The following is a 22951-nucleotide window of genomic DNA, read 5'->3' as shown; positions in this document are numbered from 1 at the left end:
ACATAAATTTCATTATAGTTTACTTATATAGAAGGATTGGTAAAAGAAACAATATTTCTACATATATACCACATTTTTAAACAATAGCATTAGGAAATATAATTTTAAAAATCAGATAAGTCAAAATAATCACTTTTGCATTACCCAAGAATGCTTCTCATCACAATAGAATTCACCCAGAGTTTCTCCCTCCACAAATTTAAGTTGTTAGTGATCATTAGCTATTCAGAGCAGAACTAAGGGGGTAGGTGGTAGAGAGCAGAGATGAGATAGACTGCAGAGAAACATAAAGCTAAATACTCTAAAAGCTGCCAAAAATTGAGATATTACATATCTGAAGTTGAAGAAATGTAATTTGAACATAAGTTTTTGGGACCATCTGTAATTGAAGAACAAAGCAGGCTTTACTCTGTTTCCAGCCACTGTTGTGTCAGTGTAATAATTACGTCAAGCCAGCCACCCCAGAGGCTTTCAAATAGCTCCCAATAATGTACACACAACTTGTAAAAGAAAGTAAAATCTTTTAACAGATTTAGATGTACAAAGAAACAGTTTTCTGTGACATAATTCTGAGATAGATTAGAAGGCTTGAAGTGCAACAGATGGATGAACAGAGACTTAATAAAGGTGAATCAGGCCTCTGCAATTCTCTTTGGGAAAAAGCCTCCGTCTTCACAAAAAATGCAGTATCTTTTCAGGCAGGCAAACTCTTGACAAACTTTGGGTAGCTAATCCACAAAACTCTCATTAATATACAGCATGTGAACTGCATTTTCCCCAGGGCAAATAGAGGAAAATCTATTGCACATGTTCTCTGTTTCTATGAATACTGAATATTACAATTATGTTTTGATGTTAATCCAGCCACTGCAAATTTCTTGTTGTGAAGCACACTGTGAAAAACGTGAGTGACAGTATAAATCTTTTTAAATGGAATTCAACACTATTGAAAAGAACTGATGTTTTCTAATATTGTTACAAAGCCTCTGAACATCAAGAATAACTCTAAATGAAGCAGCTTCTTACAGTGAACCTATTTGGTATGAAAGATGGATAGCCAGGCAAAATCAAATTCTTCATGTCTGCTATATTGTGTGCATGTGTGTGCTTTGTATTTTTAGGAATACTCACCTCCAGTGCTTTGATGTCCTCATAAGCAAACTGAATGGTGGGAACTCCGAGATGGTTGATGAAATAATTGGCATCACCTTGAATCTGTACAGAACTGACATTGGTTTTTGGGCACCGAGCTCTTCTGGAACAGTTGAAATTACTTTTCTGCAAAACATAATGTAAATCGTTAGCACACAACATGCTTCTCAGGTCATCTCTAAATCAAGGTTACTCAAAATGTCTGTAGATGAGCAGTATCAATGTCATCCAGGAACTTGTTGGAAATACGAATGCTTAGGTTCCATCCACACCCTCCCAGATAGGAACCTGAGGGGATGGGGCCCAGGAATCTGTGTAGTAACACTCTCTGATGGTGCTCACTGAAGTGTGATTATCACTGGTCCAAATCAAGCCTTGCTTTCTGTTGTTCTGTTGTTGTTTTAAAGGCATTTTTATCACTGGTTGATTATGAGTTGTAATGACTCTGAAATATTTCAAAAGAATGTTGAGTCCCTAGAAAGGTTTAAGTTTCTTCTTCTTTTTTTTTTTTTAATTTAATGTCTTCCCATACATATAAAGGATGGCTTGATCGGACATAATTCCATTCTTCTTAAAATGCTTTTTGAAAACCACAGAAGGAATTTTCCCCATTTCTTTTTAAAAGCATATTCCATCATGTCTTAAAAGTATATGCCAACTAAAACATGGGCCACAGAGAACCACAAAGCTAAGTACATCCTCTGCGGAAGTAGATGATAGGCTATTATTTCTTAAAACAGGAGTTGTCTAATGTGAAAAACAAATGAAAGTAGTGTTTCAAAAATAGAGCAAAACATAACAAAAAATCAAAAACAAGTAAACTTAGGTTCCTAAAATTAATATTGATTAAAAATGTCTTCAAAATTTCCAAAAATCTAGAATCTGGTGCTCTGTGTCCAGTCTGAAACATGGAAGAATACTGATTTCCTCAACAGTAATCAGGAGGAAAGTAAGATGACAGCATAGGAACATCACATTTAGTATCAGGCAGGAAGGATGTATTCAATACAGGTTTGCCACTGAATTAAGATATCAACTCTTCAACTACCTTCCACCTTCACCCAGGCCTCTCGGGCATGATATAAATTCAAACACACTTTTAAATACTACAATCTCAAAATATTTGGAAAAATGCAGCTTCATGTTCAGAAAGTGAGTTGTTCCAACTTCTTTTCAACTACAGGCTAGATTTTTCAAACATGTAATAATATTTCAATACTATCCAATTTTCTTTGGGGACCTAATAGAAAGATCTTTGCAACAAAATTAAAATCCATTAAAATGGAAAGCCTGTGTGAGGGTTTCTAAACAAGGGAAGGCTTTAGCTTAGTCATATTTGTAAATGTATCTTAGGTAATGAAGCATTTTGGAAATAGAAGTAAAATTAGTGTTTTCCATGTAGTCTAGTCAGTAGCCACCTAATGCTTTTTAGGTGACCCCCACACATTTGCTTCTTTTGAAAGCTTATTTTCTGAAAAGACAGTTAATAAGCTTTCACTTCCTTATATACTCCTATGGCAAGACTCCTGGGGATTTCGGATCAACCTTGGACAGTTTAAGCAAGGTCTTGAATATTCCCAAAGAAGAGCTACCTTTATATATTAGATTATGAAAAGCAAAAAAAGAAAAAAACTGATTTATATCATGTAAAAAAAAATTCCAAGTATTTTTGGAGATTCAGCTATTAAAATCTGCCATCTTTGAAGATCTTTGTTTAACCAGAAGAGCTTTTTTCTGATTGAATTTGAATGCCTTGGGCAGATGAGGCATTTACCTGTGTCCCATTGCTAGTGTTTGCCAATCAGCCTCTTCATTCATTCAGACTCACTGCATGGTGGCCAGATGCATCTGAATTTGTGAAACTTAGACTGTTGCACTCTTTTACATTACTAATGAGGATTTGCCAGAATCTTGCCTTTTCTTTCCCCAGATGTCTATCAAATCTACTTCCCTTTACTGCAGCAACACCTATGCCTTTTTGAGACATGTATCCTACTCAACATTAATGAAAATACAAGTATGGCTTTTATTTCATTTTGCATACATAATTCTTAATACCCACTCCAAAAATCAGCCGTGCTCCTTGGATTTTTTTTTTCTCAACAGAAGATCATCATAGATCAAAAGTCACCAATTCTAAATTCCATAATATGTGTCTCTGAAAGAATTAATTAAAAAAAAGTAAATGTGGTATATAAATGTAATAGTTGAGATTACTTTCATTCAATCATTATTGTTAGAAATTAGCTTCCCTCTAACAAAAAGGGTTAGCTCGCCATATACACAAATTTCTATGACCCTATTCCAGTCAAGCTTGCATTCTCTGCTCTAAGTTACATAAAGCACAGTTCTTATTTCACCTCAGCCTCTGCTGGTCCAGGGCATTCTTTTTGAAGTCATTACAGATTCTCTTCTAATCTCTCTGTTCTGAGCCATGCCTCCTCCTGTTGCATAGTTTGAATATTTGCATTGCATTCAGTCTCTGTGATTCCTTCTAGCTGCATCATTACTTACATGTTTGTATTTTTCAGGCAAATCAAAAACAGCAATACCCAGCCTTCAGGATTGCATTCCCTAAAATACCTCTGCATTCTTTTCCCTATACTGGCTTGCTTTACTTCACCCCTTTACTGAACAACCATCAGCCTTTTCCCTGCAGGTTTGTATTGCCACCTCTGTCACACTTAAACTCCTTTCACAAACCAAGTAAGATGACAACAGACAAGCATTATCTAGAATTGTCTCAAAATTAAATTTTGAAGGTGAAGATTCAGCCACATTTATGGTGCTAAATATGAACTATTTATAGAGGTAAGACAGAGTATAGAACAGTAGGGTTGTATGGCTTGGGCCTTGTAGTTAGAAGCACTTGACTATTGCACCTCATTTCTGAGTAAAGCCCAAATATTCTGAGAAAGCCAATATAAGATTGGAGGCTCAGGAACAACTGACTTCCCCGAGGAGCCTTCCTGGGGCCTGTTCCTTACCTACTGAGCCCGGTTTCCCTGTAAAGTCTGGCAGAGGACTTCTCTCACCAACCCACACTTCTCTCCCTCTCTGTCCCCCTCATTGCTTCCCTCCATCTCTCTCTGTCTCCCTGCCTCTTTGCCTCTTTTCTGTCTCTCCATCTGTCTCTCTGTCTCTTGTCCCTCATTCTAACTCCTACTTTTTTAAGAATTAGTGATGAGGGGAGGAAGCACCTTACCCTTAAGCCTGCTTTTATTTTGTTCTGTTAAATTTTTTGTTTCTAACTAGTTTCAGAGTAAAACAGGGTCAAAAAAGAACCCAATTTTCAGATGTATTTTCACTTAGGGGTTTCCCTTAAGAGAATATTCTTGGCAAAGAAACCTTCTCCTCTAAATCATTTTATTAACCATTACTTTAAAATCTAGACCAAATTCACAGACATTAAGTTATCCTAAATCTATATTCTATCCTATGTGAATGGTTTTCCCACACAGCATTTCAATGGATTGCAACAGATCCATACCAGATAATAGATACTGATTTACTCAACCCCTGTAAGCACTAATATCACAAAGGGAAGTAAAAAGAAATGTTAATTTCCTTCATTTTACTAGAATTTAGCCACTGTGGGAGAGAGAAGGTTGGTAACAAATTTGTGCAGGTCAATTAATCTTTTAAATTTATTTACAAGGCTGAGTAAATTCAAATTAAGTGTTCCATCCAAGGAGTTCAAAATGCTCCATTCTTAATATTTGATAACAAGCATTTTTATTAAGCAAGTTCAGGCAAAGACCATGGCTATGTCACTTGTTTAATTTCCTACTACCAGTCTGTTGAAGACCTGAGATGAAATTGCCATCTCAATCCTAAAGCTGTATGTTTTTGCAAGTATACTTTTAAACTGAAAGGCAAAGCCTCCTGGTAAATGATCAGGTAAATGACACATAAAGAAATTAAGTCAACATTTGCATTTGTCGAATAGTGATACCAAGACACACTGACAAGTTTCCAGAACATTTAAAAATCTGTTTAATTATTCAAACATTTTGATTCTCCCACACTCTGCTTCCCCCTGCACATGTAAGTATTCACTCTACATACTTAAGAAATCTAAGGTGACTACTTATTTAAACAGAAAAGTATAACATTTAAAAGTACCAAATTCTGTACATTATAATAAAATCAGATTCTTCTCATATCAGTATTACCTTAGAACTTCAGTTGTGCACAAAGTTTATCCTTCTAATTTTTATGATTGATTTCACAGTATAGTGATGTTACAGTTTCAATAATGATGCATATGGTATTTAAAAAAATGATTTCTCATTACAGGCATGGAGATGGTTAATTTTATGTGTCAACCGGACGGACCCACAAGGTGCCCAGCTATTTGGTCAGACCTTATTCTGGGTGTGTCTGTCTGTGACGGTCTTTTAGGATGAGATGTACATTTGGTTTGGCAAACTGACTAAAGCACATTACCGTCGTTAATGTAGTGGGCCTCAATTTAATCAGTTTAAGGCCTAACTAGAAGAAAAATGTAGACATTTGAGCATGTAAGGGGGGATGCCTGCTTGAGTGTCTTGAGCTGGGACCTTGGTCTTTTCCTTTCTTCGCACCCAACTGAAACACACTCGTTCTTCTTGGGTCTTAAGCGTGTGGGCATTTGTGCTAAAATTTACACCATCAGCTCTCCTGGGCCTCTGGTTAACAACTACGGATTTTGGAACTTCTCAGCCTCTGTAATGTGTAAGCCAACTCCTCATAATGGATTGCATTTATATATTCTATTGGTTCCGTTTCTCTGGAGAACTGTGACCGATACAGACACTCTTAGATGGTAGACCCAAGAAATTTTCATTAGAACTAGTGAAAAATTACATTTTTACAGTGATGTGATGAGCTGGGGGTGTATCTTTGTTTGTTTGGTCAGCTGGAGGTAGCTTCACCAAATTTTGTTACATTTTTACTTTAGAACTTAAAAACATGATCTCAGGCAATGTAAACATGAAGAAATTCTTCTGTGAGGAATCATACAGAAATTACTACATTTTGAAACTGGAAAGTACCTAAAAATCCTAAAGCCCAAGGGTCTACAGAAGGAATTTAGATCTGTGAACTTGGGGGACTAAAGGAAAACAAAAAATTCCATCTTTATTTTCAGTTGGTTCTAACAAGTTTAACCTGTCATTCAAATATGAAGTAAGCCATAAACCTAATTGTGTTAGCAGGACCTGTGAGTCTGTAACCAAATAACATCAGTCATTTTCATATCACATTTCTGTTGTGAACAACTCATCACTACTTTGAAAAGATGGAAGTTATGAGACACTTTGGTGGTTAATGTGTTAATTTTTAATACCATACATTCTACTAAAATGCAAACATGTTTTAATATTAGGATGACTTCAGTTTGATATTATTAGTTTCCTTTGTAATTCCTGTGTATGTTAAGCATTTTAAAACATTATTTCTGAGACTAGGTCTACATGGGATTTATCAGCCTGCCAAAGTAGTCTGCAGAGGGGCATATCTCCCAGAAAAAGAGCTTCATTTTACAAATTAGAAAACTGAGGCCCCAAATCAACAGACTTAGGATTTGTTTCCAGATCTTTTCACTTCAAATGCAATGTTTTTTCCTCTCCACCATACTGATATATCCAGCATACAGACCATATTAATGCAGATGAACATCCTAATTTTAAATTTATTATTTCTGGGATTCTAGGGGTCTTTGTCTTTTTTTATTCACATTAGGTCACTGGGTATGTTTATAACAAACTGTGTCTGTGGCATTTCTCCAATATTTTATTTAGTTAGTGTGTGTGTGTGTGTATATATCATATGTTCATTTATTTAGCTTGTATTTTTATGCCAATGTGTCAAGTTGCTATCTAGCACCCAATTCTTAATAATACATTGTAGATCTCCTCTAATTATACTAGAGAGGACACAAGAAGTTGCTTTTACTGACTTTCTTTAATATTTTACACTAAAACTTATTTAAGTTATTTTTAACCCAAGCATCTGATAATGATGCATTTCAAAATGGTAAACATTTAAAAAAACTCAATACATATCTTGCAATGCCTTTATTAAATGTTAAATTGTGTAGAGGGAGAAAATCATCTGTTACCTTATTTTGAAAATGAAATTTTCAATCCATACAATGGGATTTTCAAAATCCCCACAATCTCAAAATTTCTATAGAAGTTTAATCACCTATGTAGTGTTACTGAAGTATTTTCAGCTTTAAATGGTAAAGAATTACTATCCCTCTAGTGTGTACAATTGCCAAACTGAAAACACACTCCAATTCTTATTTCATTCTGTTAATTTTTAAAACTTTAAATTTGCAATGGAAAGTGGAGAAATGTTATTCTATATTTGAAATACTTCAAGTTACATTTAAAACATATTTATGTACAAATGAATGCTTTAAAGATCATTCTCTAAGTGTGAACATGGAGAAAAATGAAGACATTTGCTTGTCTTTACTCTAACTTCTAATTTAAGTCTCTCTAACCCTCAACTCTACTTCATTTCCCATTCATCTTCCCTGACAAATTAAGGTCCCTGACCAAAAGTTACACAACAGCAGATCTCTTTCTTTTTAATTTCCCTCCACTGAAGGCTTTGCATAATAAAAACAGATATGTTATTTTAAAACTTTAAAAATATTCACATTTTAAACATAATTGTTGGGTTTACATAAAAATCTCCACTAATATATTAACATGGTATCTACCTTATGGTATCTTATACCACAATACTTCCAGATGAATCCATCGTTTAAGTGTAAACATCAAAATCATGAAAGTGTGGAGAAAATGATAAAAGATAATTTTAATCATCTTAGAGTGGGAAAGGCAACTTTGAGTACGACACCATACCCAGAAGACAAAAATGATTAGTTAGTCCAACCACATAAAATGAAAACTTTTCTGCCTGAGAAAAATTACCATTAACAAGGATAATTGAAAACTAGGAGAAAAAATAGTTATGAGTATTCAACAGACAAATGGTAGTTCTTGTAATATGTAAAGAAAAAAGACCAAAAAGACTATAAAAATAGTCAATGAATATGAACTGACATTTCACAAAAGAAATAATTATAAATGTTTTTTATACATAAAGAAAACATATAAAGTGTTTTTTGTATTTATAAAAACTTTGGCAAACTTAATTATAGACTGTATTGTGAAGGATGTGGGAATTCTGGGGCCTTATATTGATGAAGGGAATAATGGTAAAAATTCTATGAAGGTCAAATAAATTGTAGTACATTCATATAATGGAATAATATGCAGTCTTTAAAAAGAACAATGAAGCTACTTATGTGCTTGCAGATAAACAATCTCTAAGACACATTTTTTTTTACCTGAAAACTAATGTGCAGAAAGATTCTATAAGATGTTGTCATTTGTGTTAAAAAAAAGTAAAGAAAGAAAAGCATGTACGTGCTAATATATGCCAATGTATTTGCCTCTGGGGAGAGGTATCAAGGGAAGAACAGATTTAGGGGGAAGTGTTTTCATTGTCTACTTATCTATTACTTTTGAATTTTAAATCTGTGATTGAATCAGGCCAAAAATAAATGTCACATTTTTCAGGCCCCCAGTGAACTATATGCTCTATACTCCCAATTCTAAGAGTTCCATGATTATAAGGTATAATACCAACTTCAAAAGTTCTTGCTAGGTAGTAGGATAGAAACAAACCATGTTACAAATATGTTCCAGTTTTAGAAATGCTAACATTTTACAAAATGTCTAAGAGTAGATGAATTGGGTATTTAGAATTATATCACCAATAACCATTTAATATAAGGAGGTCAAGTTAAGACCATCAAAAATGTAATACCTTCAGGAGGGGACAGATGAATATAGCTGCCACTTTGTTTTATTCTCTCTCAGATTAAAGAGCTGGGAATGGATCCAACTGCAAGAGGCCCCTGCTGGGTAGGGGTTACTGAAGTAGACATCCCAAGTAACCAGGAGGATACCTGAAGAGAACAGAGAACCCAAAGGTGGGAGGGGGTGGGGGGACTGAGACAAAACTCTTTCATTTTATTACCATGGTTTCCTTGAGGACCATTCCTGTTTGCATGGTTTGTTTTTATATTTTCTAGGCAAGTATCAAAATATGCTAAACATGAGCCAAATCACTTAGTACAAAGAGACACTTACAGGATTGACCATATTACATCACAAAGCAACCATGTGAGATGAGTAAAAGAGGGATTATTCCATTTTACAGATGAAAATCTTTGTTATCCTCTAGAGACAAAAGGATAACAAATGGAATGGCAGGCAGGGATTTCTGCCTCAGACTCTTACATTGTTGCCCCCATCCCCAGCCCCCTTTACCCCTTTACACTTACACAAGGAAATGAGGAAGGAGTTATACTCAGTTTGTTTAAGAAGACCTGGGAAGCTGCTGACTATTCAAAATAAAATTACCTTTCAGTTTAAGAGAAATGGTAACTTCAAAATAATTTACCAGACTCCACTGACTCTTTTTGCCACTTTGGCACTTTAATGGGTTTGTGTTGGTCATTCCAAGAGCTAAAGCTATTTCTTCGTGAAATGCAAACTATATATAGAATGACAACCCCAGAGCCCTACCCAAAACTATACTCTGATTTTACCTAAGTCTAAGTGCAACTGTGAACATATTGAAAAAGTAAAGTGGAGCCGTCCAACCTGACCTTTGGCCAACACAGTGGATGAAAGCACATTCCCTCTGGGTACAATTCCTATAAGACCTTTAATGACCAAAAGGATCAAGATATAGATTTTATGTCTCAGTGAAGGATAACAGTTCTGGCCTCACAATGCTGTTCCATGCTGAGGAATTGGCTGACATAACATAACTTCAGCTATTATTTCACCAGCCTTCTTGAGGTTTATCTTAAATAGCTTCGCCTAGCCTCACAGGCAATGCTATTTTAAATAACACAGCGTCAGCATTTCAGTGATGTATTCCAGCTGCCCGGCATTGAAAAAATTAACTGAAAAGCCTAACTGGTTTTGAATTCAACATTAGTTGTCTCAGGCTATAAATATTTTGAATAAAATATTTAAACAAAGTCTTCTGTAGATGAAACAGTTCAGTAACTTCCCTTAAAAAAATAAATTAGACGTTTCAAAAAAAGGAAACCCAGAAGCAAGGAAAAAAATGGGAGTTCCGCTGTATATATCTGACATCATTCAGTAGATATCACGGAAAGTTTTCTGTCCTCTCTAGGACCAGGGTTACAGGGCAGTTTTAAATCAGGTGGGTGCCCTCAGATTTCTTAGAAGTAATTAATTTAATTTTAGAAGGTATCTTGCCAATGGGCTTCAGCCCTGGGCAAGTTTGCTATGATTCAATGTGACCAAAGAAATGAGAGTAGAACATTCCTGGGGTGAAAGGGTTTATTACCTACCTGGCTTGTTCTCCTGGTGGTACATCAAGCACTAGCGTCTGCCTCCACCCAGAGCACTGAGCCAAACTCTCTATAGAGCGCAATAATAGCCTATTGCCTACAGGTGTGGAAGCAGTAGCCTAGCAACAGGCCAGTTACATCATCAAGTGGTTTAAGTTCAGTGAGGATCTTGGCTACAGGAACCCCAACTTCCCCACAGGAGGGCACAGGGAGAAAAAGCGAAAAACTGCAGACTGGGCAAGCAGGAGGGCAAAAGGATGTGGATGGCATACCATAATACATTACCATTTCAAGCAATTAAGTGCTGAGAGGGAGAAATCAGGCAGAGGAAATGACACCATCAGCAGCATCAGGTCTGCCTCTGACAGGTGACAGCACCATTGCATAACCTTCAAGCCCTGGGACAAATAACTGCTTGCCTGGGGACAGTTGTGCTACAGTGAGTTAATTGAATTTTTATAGCCATCACAGTACCTAAGGAACACTGTGCGGATTCTAGACACCACTCATGACTTGCACCCCACTGCTAATTCCCATGTCAGGTTTCTTTGTACCACATCACTGTTTTGGTCAGACTTTTACCACTTGTTTTAACTTAATTCTCTTTTGTATATTTTTCTTCCTCTCCTACATGTTTTTTGAGGACTTTTTCTACTTTCTACTGATTCTATGTCGATGAGCACAATAAAATGGGTACTACAAAAACTTATACACTGAAGTCAATCTCATAGTGCCAATATTTTCTCATGGGAGGGAATGGTAAGGGAGAGAAGAAAAGAATGCAAACACCATCTAGCTTAACCTTGGTTTAGACATGAAACTTGCTAGTCTCAGACTGCCAAAGGTGTTTCAGGAAGTTTGAGATTGACTTCAGATATTTCCATGAGTCAAAACTATTCTGGACAGCATTCTCTTTCTTCATTCCTTGCTGGGCAAATCCACTTGCAAGTAGACTGTGTATGCCACTAGGCACCTGTAGGAAGTCAGTAAGTAGGCACTGACATCACAAGGTGCACTGTGGTAAGTAGGTTCTAGAGGTACACTAAAGAACAATCAAAGCATGACCTGCAAATAAACTACAGATGCAGTTGAAGTAGACAATTTTGCATTTTCCCTTAAAACGTATTGATGACTCTTACTAGCTGTAAGACTTCTGCGAAGTTACTTAACTTCCTGAATTTAGTCAGAAGCCGCAGCCTGGCGGGACACGAGTGCCCCTCACCCCAGCTCCCGGCAGGAGGAGAGGAGTCGGAGTGGGGAGGGAGAGGGTGCCCAGGACTGCTGAACACCCAGTCCCAGCCATCCGCACCAGAGCGCACACACAGTGCATGTGTGGAGTGCTGGAAACTAGGGAATCAGGACAGTAGGACCTGTGCCCCTGTAACAAAGAAAAGCGAGTGCTTTTTGAAAGTCTTAAAGGGACAGGCACCCCACAACTGGATGGAAGCACCCCGGGTCACAGTCCAGCGGCTGGAAATTCCAGGGAACTCTGGGTGCACTAACCCCCTGGGCAACAGCTCTGAGAACCCTCATGGAGGTAAACAGCCAAACAGCACCCCGTCCATTACCCCTCCAGGCCCCGCCATAGCAGAGCAGCAGCCTGAGGCTGGTCACACCCTCAGCAAGCGAGCTTCCTCCATACCGGCCGGGCAAGATACAGAGACCCAGTCTATATGCAATTGCCCAACACAAGCCACTAGGGGTCGCAGTTGTCCCAGTAAAGAAAGGCCAGGAGCCAAGTGGAACGAGACTTGACTCTCCCAGCTGACAGATGAGTCAATAGCACTCTACTGCACCTATCAACATGAAAAGGCAAAAAAATTTGATCCAGACAAGACTAACCCAGACAGCTTCGACATCTTCTACATCTTCCCCTGAGAAGGAACCTGGGGAGATAGATTTAACCAGTTTTCCTGAAAATGAATTCAAAACAAAAGTCATAAACATGCTGATGGAGTTGCAGAGAAATATGCAAGAACTAAGGAGGGAGAATACAGAAATAAAACAAGCTCTGGAAGGACTTCAAAACAGAATGGACGAGATGCAAGAGACCATTAATGGACTAGAAAACAGAGAACAGGAATGCAGAGAAGCTGATGCAGAGAAAGATAAAAGGATCTCCAGGAATGAAAGAATTTTAAGAGAACTGTGTGACCAATCAAAATGGAACAATATCTGCATTATAGGGGTACCAGAAGAAGAAGAAGAGAGAAAAAGGGTTACAAAGTGTCTTTGAAGAAATAATTGCTGAAAACTTCCCCAACCTAGGGGAGGAAATGGCCTCTCAGACCACAGAGGTATACAGAACACCCATGACAATGGATCCAAGGAGGGCAACACAAAGAAACATAATAATTAAAATGGCAAAAATCAAAGACAAGGACAAAGTATTAAAGGCAGCCAGAGAGAAAAAAAAGGTCACCTACAAAGGAAAATCAATCAGGCTATCCTCAGACTTCTCAACAGAAACCCTACAGGCCAGAAGAGAATGGCACAATATACTTAATGCAATGAAACAGAAGAGCCTCAAACCAAGAATACTGTATCCAGCACGATTAACATTTAAATATGAAGAAGGGATTAAACAATTCCCAGACAAGCAAAAATTGAGGGAATTTGCCTCCCACAAACTACCTCTACAGGGCATCTTACAGGGACTTCTCTACATGGGAGCACTCCTAAAAAGAGCACAGAAAAAAACACCCAACATAAGAAGAAGGGAGGAGAAGGAATAAGAAGAGAGAGAGATAAAGAATCATCAGACCGTATTTATAATAGCTTAATAAGTGAGTTAAGTTAGACAGTAAGATAGTAAAGAAGCTAACCTTGAAGCTTTGGTAACCACAAACTTAAAGCCTGCAATGGCAATAAGTACATACCTTTCGATAATCACCCTAAATGGAAATGGACTGAATGCACCAATCAAAAGACACATAGTAATAGAATGGATAAATAAGCAAGACCCATCCATATGCTGCTTACAAGAGACTCACCTCAAACCCAAAGACATGCACAGACTTAAAGTCAAGGGATGGAAAAAGATATTTCATGGAAACAACAGAGAGAAAAAAGCAGGTGCTGCAATACTAGTATCAGACAAAATAGACTTCAAAATAAAGAAAGTAACAAAAGATAAAGAAGGACATTACATAATGATAAAGGGCTCAGTCCATCAAGAGGATATAACCATTATAAATATATATGCACCCAATACAGGAGCACCAACATACCTGAAACAAATATTAACAGAACTAAAGGAGGAAATAGAATGCAATGCATTCATTCTAGGAGACTTCAACACACCACTCACTCCAAAGGACAGATCCACCAGACATAAAATAAGTAAGGACACAGAGGCACTGAACAACACACTAGAACAGATGGACCTAATAGACATCTACAGAACTCTACATCCAAAACCAACAGGACACACATTCTTCTCAAGTGCACATGGAACATTCTCCAGAATAGACCACATACTAGGCCACAAAAAGAGCCTCAGTAAATTCAAAAAGATTGAAATCCTGACAACCAACTTTTCAGACCACAAAGCCATAAAACTAGAAATAAATTGCACAAAAAAAGCAAAAAGGCTCACAAACACATGGAGGCTTAACAACACGCTCCTAAATAATCAATGCATCAATGACCAAATCAAAATGGAGATCCAGCAATACAACAACAACAACACAAAGCCCCAACTACTGTGGGATACAGCAAAAGCAGTCTTAAGAGGAAAGTATATAGCAATCCAGGCATATTTAAAGAAGGAGGAACAATCCCAAATGAATGGTCTAATGTCACAATTATCGAAATTAGAAAAAGAAGAACAAATGAGGCCTAAGGTCAGCAGAAGGAGGGACATAATAAAGATCAGAGAAGAAATAAATAAAATTGAGAAGAATAAAACAATAGCAAAAATCAATGAAACCAAGAGCTGGTTCTTCAAGAAAATAAACAAAATAGATAAGCCTCTAGCCAGACTTATTAAGAGGAAAAGAGAGTCAACACAAATCAACAGAATCAGAAATGAGAAAGGAAAAATCATGACAGACCTCACAGAAATACAAAGAATTGTTAGAGAGTACTATGAAAATATATATGCTAACAAGCTGGGAATCCTAGGAGAAATGGACAACTTCCTAGAAAAATACAACCTTCCAAGACTGACCCAGAAAGAAACAGAAAATCTAAACAGACCAATTACCAGCAATGAAATTGAAGCAGTAATCAAAAAACTACCCAAGAACAGAACCCCCGGGCCAAATGGAGTTACCTCAGAATTTTATCAGACATACAGAGAAGACATAATACCCATTCTCCTTAAAGTTTTCCAAAAAATAGAAGAGGAGGGAATACTCCCAAACTCATTCTATGAAGCCAACATCACCCTAGTACCAAAACCAGGTAAAGACCCCACCAAAAAAGGAAACTACAGACCAATATCCCTGATGAATGTAGATGCAAAAATACTCAACAAAATATTAGCAAACCGAATTCAAAAATACATCAAAAGGATCATACACCATGACCAAGTGGGATTCATCCCAGGGATGCAAGGATGGTACAACATTTGAAAATCCATCAGCATCATCCACCACATCAACGAAAAGAAAGACAAAAACCACATGATCATCTCCATAGATGCTGAAAAAGCATTCGATAAAATTCAACATCCATTCATGATAAAAACTCTCAACAAAATGGGTATAGAGGGCAAGTACCTCAACATAATAAAGGCCATATATGATAAACCCACAGCCAACATCATACTGAACAGCGAGAAGCTGAAAGCTTTTCCTCTGCGATCGGGAACAAGACAGGGATGCCCACTCTCCCCACTGTTATTCAATATCGTACTGGGGGTCCTAGCCACAGCAATTAGACAAAACAAAGAAATACAAGGAATCCAGATTGGTAAAGAAGAAGTTAAACTGTCACTATTTGCAGATGACATAATATTGTACATAAAAAACCCTAAAGTCTCCACTCCGAAACTACTAGTGCTAATATAGGAATTCAGCAAAGTTGCAGGATACAAAATTATCACACAGAAATTTGTGGCTTTCCTATACACTAACAATAAACTAATAGAGAAATCCGGAAGACAATTCCATTCACAATAGTATCAGAAAGAATAAAATACCTAGGAATAAACCTAACCAAGGAAGTGAAAGACCTATATCCTGAAAACTATAAGACACTCTTAAGAGAAATTAAAGAGGTCACTAACAAATGGAAACTCATCTCATGCTCCTGGCAAAGAAGAATTAATATCGTCAAAATGGCCATCCTACCCAAAGCAATATACAGATTCGCTGCATTCCCTATCAAACTACCAACAGCATTCTTCAATGAACTGGAACAAATAGTTCAAAAATTCATATGGAAACACCAAAGACCCTGAATAGCTAAAGCAATCCTGAGAAGGAAGAATAAAGTGGCGGGGATCTCACTCCCCAACTTCAAGCTCTACTACAAAGCCACAGTAATCAAGACAATTTGGTACTGGCACAAGAACAGAGCCACAGACCAATGGAACAGAATAGAGACTCTAAACATTAACCCAAACATATATGGTCAACTAATATTCAATAAAGGGGCCATGGACATACAATGGGGAAATGACAGTCTCTTCAACAGATGGTGCTGGCAAAACTGGACAGCTACATGTAAGAGAATGAAACCGGATCACTGTCTAACCCCATACACAAAAGTAAATTAGAAATGGATCAAAGACTTGAATGTAATTCATGAAACCATAAAACTCTTAGAAAAAAACATAGGCAAAAATCTCTTAGAAATAACCATGAGTGACCTCTTCTTGAACATATCTCCCCGGGCAAGGGAAACAAATGCAAAAATGAACAAAGGGACTATATCAAGCTGAAAAGCTTCTGTACAGCAAAGGACACCATCAATAGAACAAAAAGGCATCCTACAGTATGGGAGAATATATTCATAAATGACAGATCCGATAAAGGGTTGACATCCAAAATATATAAAGAGCTCACGCACCTCAACAAACATAAAGTAAATAATCCAATAAAAAAAATGGGCAGAGGAGCTGAACAGACAGTTCTTCAAAGAAGAAATTCAGATGGCCAACAGACACATGAAAAGATGCTCCACATCGCTTGTCATCAGAGAAATGCAAATCAAAACCACAATGAGATATCATCTCACACCAGTAATGATGGCTACCTTCGAAAAGACAAACAACAACAAATGTTGGCAAGGTTGTGGAGAAAGGGGAACCCTCCTACACTACTGGTGGGAATGTAAATTAGTTCAACCATTGTGGAAAGCAGTATGGAGGTTCCTCAAAATGCTCAAAATAGAAACACCATTTGACCCAGGAATTCCACTTCTAGGAATTTACCCCAAGAATGCAGCACTCCCGTTTGAAAAAGACAGATGCATCCCTATGTTTATTGCTGCACTATTTACAATAGCCAAGATATGGAAACAACCTAAATGTCCATCAGTAGATGAATGGATAAAGAAGATGTGGTACATATACACAATGGAATATTACTCAGCCATAAGAAAAAAACAAATCCTACCATTCGCAACTGCATGGTTGGAGTTAGAGGGTATTATGCTCAGTGAAATAAGCCAGGCAGAGAAAGACAAGTACCAAATGATTTCACTCATCTGTGGAGTATAAGAACAAAAGGAAACTGAAGGAACAAAACAGCAGCAGAAGCACAGAACGCAAGAATGGACTAATAATTACCAAAGGGAAAGGGTCTGGGGAGGATGGGTGGGAAGGGAGGGATAAGGGTGGGAAAAAAAGAAAGGGGACATTATGATTAGCATGTACAGTGTGTGTGGGCACGGGGAGGGCTGTGCAACACAGAGCAGACAAGTAGTGATTTTACAGCATCTTACTATGTTGATGGACAGTGACTGTGAATGGGGATGTGGGGGGGACTTGGTGAAGGGGGGAGCCTAGTAAACATAATGTCCTTCATGTAATTGTAGATCAATGATACCAAAATAAAATTTAATTAAAGTGATTATCCACACTTGAGAAATGGTAGAATACATTACATGCCATTTTATTCAGTATCACGGAATATTTTATTAAGCAATTTTTTATTTTTCTTTGATTTTTTCCTTAATAAAACTGCTGTTTTCTTAAAGATAATTCTTAACACTATGTAATAATAGAAATTGTTACTGTAGACGCAGCCTATATAAACTCATGATATGTTTTTAATAGATTGGATCAAGATTGATCTGTGATGGGAAACCATAAGAAAAAATACTTACAAAAATGACACTGTAACTAATTAAAAAAAAAGCAACATCAGAGCAAAACAGCAGTCATTTAACACTTAAAAAATATAACTAGTTCATATTTAGCAAATACGTATTGCTTATCTACTATGTAACACATGTTTTCATATATAATATCATGTGTTATCTTTATAACTATACTTTAGGGAGGAAATAATTATTCCCTAAACTGTATTGAAACCACTTTTGCTAAGAGGGATTAAGCAAATCATGTATGGTCCCTCAGGTAGTGACAAGGTCAAAATTTGGACCGTGGTTTTTGTTTCCAGGTCCAGGATTCTTGAGTGCTTAACCTACTATTGGGATCCCAGAGTCAGCTTTTAAAATTCACCTTGAAAATCCTTTCTTCCCCAAATCTGAAATTTAAAGCACCTGGACCTGCAAGCTACTTTGATAGGAGATTTTGTGTTGGATTTGACAGTTTGCAGATAGACACAAAAAGCATACAACGGACCATTTAGTATGTCCCCCTGCCATCTGACACCCCACTTGGATGTAAAATAGGCACTTCAAACTTACCTTATCAAGGATTACATTCTCCGTTGTGTTAAATGAAATCAGCTAGTGACAAAGACACAAATTTTGTACGATTCCACTTATATTGTGTCCCCAAAATACATATGTTGAAGCCCTAAACCTCCATGTGACTGTATTTGGAGATGAGGCCTGTGAAGAAGTGATAAGGTAAAATGAGGTCATAAGATGGGGACCTAACCTGATAGGGCTGGTGCCCTTAGGAGAAAAGGAAGAGATACCAGAGCCCTCTCTCCAATATGTAAAAAGCATTTCGTTATAGCATCCCAACAAGGTTAATGCAATGAAGTACTCAGAGTGGTCAAATTCATACATACAGAAGGCAGAATGGTGATTGCAGGGACTAGGAGGAGGGTTAAGGAGGTTTCTTTAATGGGTATAGCTTCAGTTTTGTAAAATAAAAATGTTCTGGAGGTTGGTTGCACAACCATGTGAATACACTTAACACTACTAGTTAACTAAATAGTTAACATAGTAAATGTTATGTATACTTTGCTACAATTAAACATTTTAAGCAAAAATAAACCAAAGATAATTATCGATTTCTTCTCTCAAGTCAGCTCTTTTTTCAGTGGTCCTTATCTCCAAAAAGGATTCCAGCATTCACCCAGTTGCTCACATGAAACCTTTATAGTCATCCTTTATTTTTCACCTTGTTTTACCACCCCTTAATTGAAGTCTAGTGTTTCTCTAACTTTAGCATGTGAGAGATCTCCTGGAAGGCTTGTTACAACACAGATTGCTGGGCCCCATTCCAGACCCTGATTCAGTAGATCTGGGGTGGGTTCAAGAAACAAGTGCATTGGTAATAAGGGTGAAGGAAGAGACTAGAAAATTAAAAGGAATTATACTATCATAAAGATTTTTTTAAATGTAGAAAATGTTTATAAGATATTTCTTAAAGTTTAGAGAAACAAGATACTTTTCAAAAAATAATAAATTTATTCCCCAGAGTCCAGAGTCTATCTACCAGTATTTATTTGTTTTTCTTGGTTCTATGTTTGGAATTAAGTGAAATGATAACAATTTTAAATGGACTAATTGAAATAATTTATTTATTTTTATTTTGGTATTATTAATCTACAACTACATGAGGAACATTATGTTTACGAGACTCCCCCCATCACCAAGTTCCCACCACATACCCCATTACAGTCTCTGTCCATCAGCTTAGTAAGATGCTATAGAGTCACTCCTTGTCTTCTCTGTGTTGTACAGCCCTCCCCGTGCCCACCCCTCATCATACATACTAATCATAATAATCATAATGTCCCCTTTCTTCCCCTCCCATCCCTACCTTCCCACCCATCCTCCCCAGTCCCTTTCCCTTTGGTAACTGTTAGTCCCTTCTTGGGTTCTGTGAGTCTGCTGCTGTTTTGTTTCTTCAGTTTTTTCTTTGTTCTTATACTCCACAGATGAGTGAAATCATTTGATACTTGTCTTTCTCCACCTGGCTTATTTCACTGAGCATAATACCCTCTAGCTCCATTCATGTTGTTGCAAATGGTAGGATTTGTTTTCTTCTTATGGCGGAATAATAATCCATTGTGTATATGTAACACATCTTCTTTATCTATTCACCTACTGATGGACACTTAGGTTGCTTCCATTTCTTGGCTATTGTAAATAGTGCTGCGATAAACATAGGGGTGCATCTGTCTTTTTCAAACTGGGCTTCTGTATTTTTAGGGTAAATTCCTAGAAGTGGAATTCCTGGGTCAAACGGTATTTTTATTTTGAGCTTTTTGAGGAACCTCCATACTGCTTTCCACAATGTTTGAACTAATTTACATTCCCACCAGCAGTGTAGGAGGGTTCCCCTTTCTCCAGAACCTTGCCAACATTTGTTGTTGTTTTTGTTTTGGATGGTGGCCATCCTAACTGGTGTGAGGTGATATCTCATTGTGGTTTTAATTTGTATTTCTCTGATGATTAGCGATGTGGAACATCTTTTCATGTGTCTGTTGGCCATCTGAATTTCTTCTTTGGAGAACTGTCTGTTCAGCTCCTCTGCCCATTTTTTTTATTGGATTATTTGCTTTATGTTTGTTGAGGTGCGTGAGCTCTTTATATATTTCGGATGTCAACCCTTTATCGGATCTGTCATTTATGAATATATTCTCCCATACTGTAGGATACCTTTTTGTTCTATTGATGGTGTCCTTTGCTGTACAGAAGCTTTTCAGCTTGATATAGTGCCACTTGTTCATTTTTGCTTTTGTTTCCCTTGCCAGGGAAGATATGTTCATGAATAAGCTGTTCATGTTAATATCCAAGAGATTTTTGCCTATGTTTTCTCTAAGAGTTTTATGATTTCATGACTTAAATTCAGGTCTTTGATCCATTTTGAATTTACTTTTGAGTGTGGGGTAAGACAATGATCCAGTTTCATTTTCTTACATGTAGCTGTCCAGTTTGCCAACACCAGCTGTTGAAGAGGCTGCTATTTCCCCATTGTATGTCCATGGCTCCTCTATCGTATATTAATTGACCATATATGTTTGGATTAATATTTGAACTCTATCCTGTTCCACTGGTCTGTGGCTCTGCTCTTGTGCCAGTACTAAATTGTCTTGATTACTGTGGCTTTGTAATAGAGTTTGAAGTTGGGAAGTGAGATCCCCCTGCTTTATTCTTCCTTCTCAGGATTGCTTTGGCTATTTGGGGTCTTTTGTGGTCCCATATGAATTTTAAAACTATTTGTTCCAGTTCGTTGAAGAATGCTGTTGGTAATTTGATAGGGATTGCATTGAATCTGTAGATTGTTTTAGGCAGGACAATAATAATTTTGACAATATTAATTCTTCCTAGCCAAGAGCATGGGATGAGTTTCCATTTGTTAGTGTCCTCTTTAATTTCTCTTAAGAGTGTCTTGTAGTTTTCAGGATACAGGTCTTTCACTTCTTTGGTTAGGTTTATTCCTAGGTATTTTATTCTTTTTGATGCAATTGTGAATGGAAGTGTTTTCCTGATTTCTCTTTCTACTAGTTCATGGTTAGTGTATAGGAAAACAACAGATTTCTGTGTATTAATTTTGTATCCTGCAACTTTGCTGAATTCAGTTCTAGTAGTTTTGGAGTAGAGTCTTTAGGGTTTTTTATGTACAATATCATGTCACCTTCAAATAGTGACAATTTGACTTCTTCTTTACCAATCTGGCTGCCTTTGTTTTGTACTATGTTGAATAACAGTGGGGAGAGTGGGCATCCCTGTCTTGTTCTCGATCTTAGGGGAAAGACTTTCAGCCTCTCGCTGTTATGTATGATGTTGGCTGTGGGTTTTTCATATACGGCCTTTATTATTTTGAGGTACTAGCCCTCTATATCCATTTTGTTGAGAGTTTTTATTATGAATGGATGTTGAAATTTGTCGAATGTTTTTCAGCATCTATGGAGATGATCATGTGGTTTTTGTCCTATTTTTTGTTGATTTGGTGGATGATGTTGATGTATTTTTTAATGTACCATCCTTGCATCCCTGAGATGAATTCCACTTGATCATGGTGTACGATCTTCTTGATGTATTTTTGAATTCGGTTTGCTAATATTTTGTTGAATATTTTTGCATCTTTGTTCATCAGAGTTATTGGTCTGTAATTTTCTCTTTTGGTGGGGTCTTTGCCTGGTTTTGCTATTAGAGTTATGCTGGCTTCATAGAATGAGTTTGGAAGTATTCCCTCTTCTATTTTTTGGAAAACTTTAAGGAGAATGGGTATTATGTCTTCTCTAAATGCCTGATAAATTTCATGGTAAATCCATCTGGCCCCAGGTTTTGCTCTTGGGTAGTTTTCTGATTACTGCTTCAATTTCGTTGCTGGTAATTGGTCTGTTTAGATTTTCTGTTTCTTTCTGGGTCAGTCTTGGAAGGTTGTATTTTTCTAGGAAGTTGTCCATTTCTTCTAGGTTTCCAGCTTGTTAGCATATAGACTCTCATAGTATTCTCTAATAATTATTTGTATTTCTGTGGGGTCTGTCATGATTTTTCCTTTGTCATTTCTGATTCTGTTTATGTGTGTAGATTCTCTTTCTTTCTTAATAAATCTGACTAGGGGCTTATCTATTTTTGTTATTTTTCTCAAAGAACCAGCTCTTAGCTTCATTGATTTTTTCTATTGTTTTATTCTTCTCAATTTTATTTATTTCTGCTCTGATCTTTATTATGTCCCTCCTTCTGCTGACTTTGGCCTCATTTGTTCTTCTTTTTCCAATCTCAAGAATTGTGACTTTAGACTATTCATTTGGGATTGTTCTTCCTTCTTTAAATAGGCCTGCATTGCTATATACTTTCCTCTTAGAACTGCTTTCGCTGCATCCCACAGAAGTTGGGGCTTTGTCCTGTTGTTGTCATTTGTCTTCATATATTCCTTGCTCTCTATTTTAATTTGGTCATTGATCCATCGATTATTTATGAGCATGTTGTTAAGACTCCATGTATTTGTGAGCCTTTTTACTTTCTTTGTACAATTTATTTCTAGTTTTATACCTTTGTGGTCTGAGGAGTTGGTTAGTAGAATTTCAATCTTTTTGAATTTACTGAGGCTCTTTTTGTGGCCTAGTATGTGGC

At 37.0% G+C, this 22951-nt stretch overlaps 1 protein-coding gene across 6 annotated transcripts in view; it reads right to left on the bottom strand.

The window, feature by feature from the left end:
* Positions 1-22951, bottom strand: part of NAALADL2 (N-acetylated alpha-linked acidic dipeptidase like 2) — a 1368824-nt gene that overhangs the window by 233132 nt on the left and 1112741 nt on the right. For all 6 annotated transcript variants that reach the window (XM_057500065.1, XM_057500068.1, XM_057500075.1 and 3 more), the window contains one exon: positions 1132-1278. In XM_057500065.1, the coding sequence (XP_057356048.1) occupies positions 1132-1278 (147 nt within the window). The remainder of the gene's footprint in view (positions 1-1131; positions 1279-22951) is intronic.

This window comes from Manis pentadactyla, chromosome 1 (genome assembly GCF_030020395.1).
Source record: "Manis pentadactyla isolate mManPen7 chromosome 1, mManPen7.hap1, whole genome shotgun sequence".
NCBI lineage: Eukaryota > Metazoa > Chordata > Mammalia > Pholidota > Manidae > Manis > Manis pentadactyla.
This window is presented reverse-complemented; position numbering and strand designations above follow the sequence as displayed.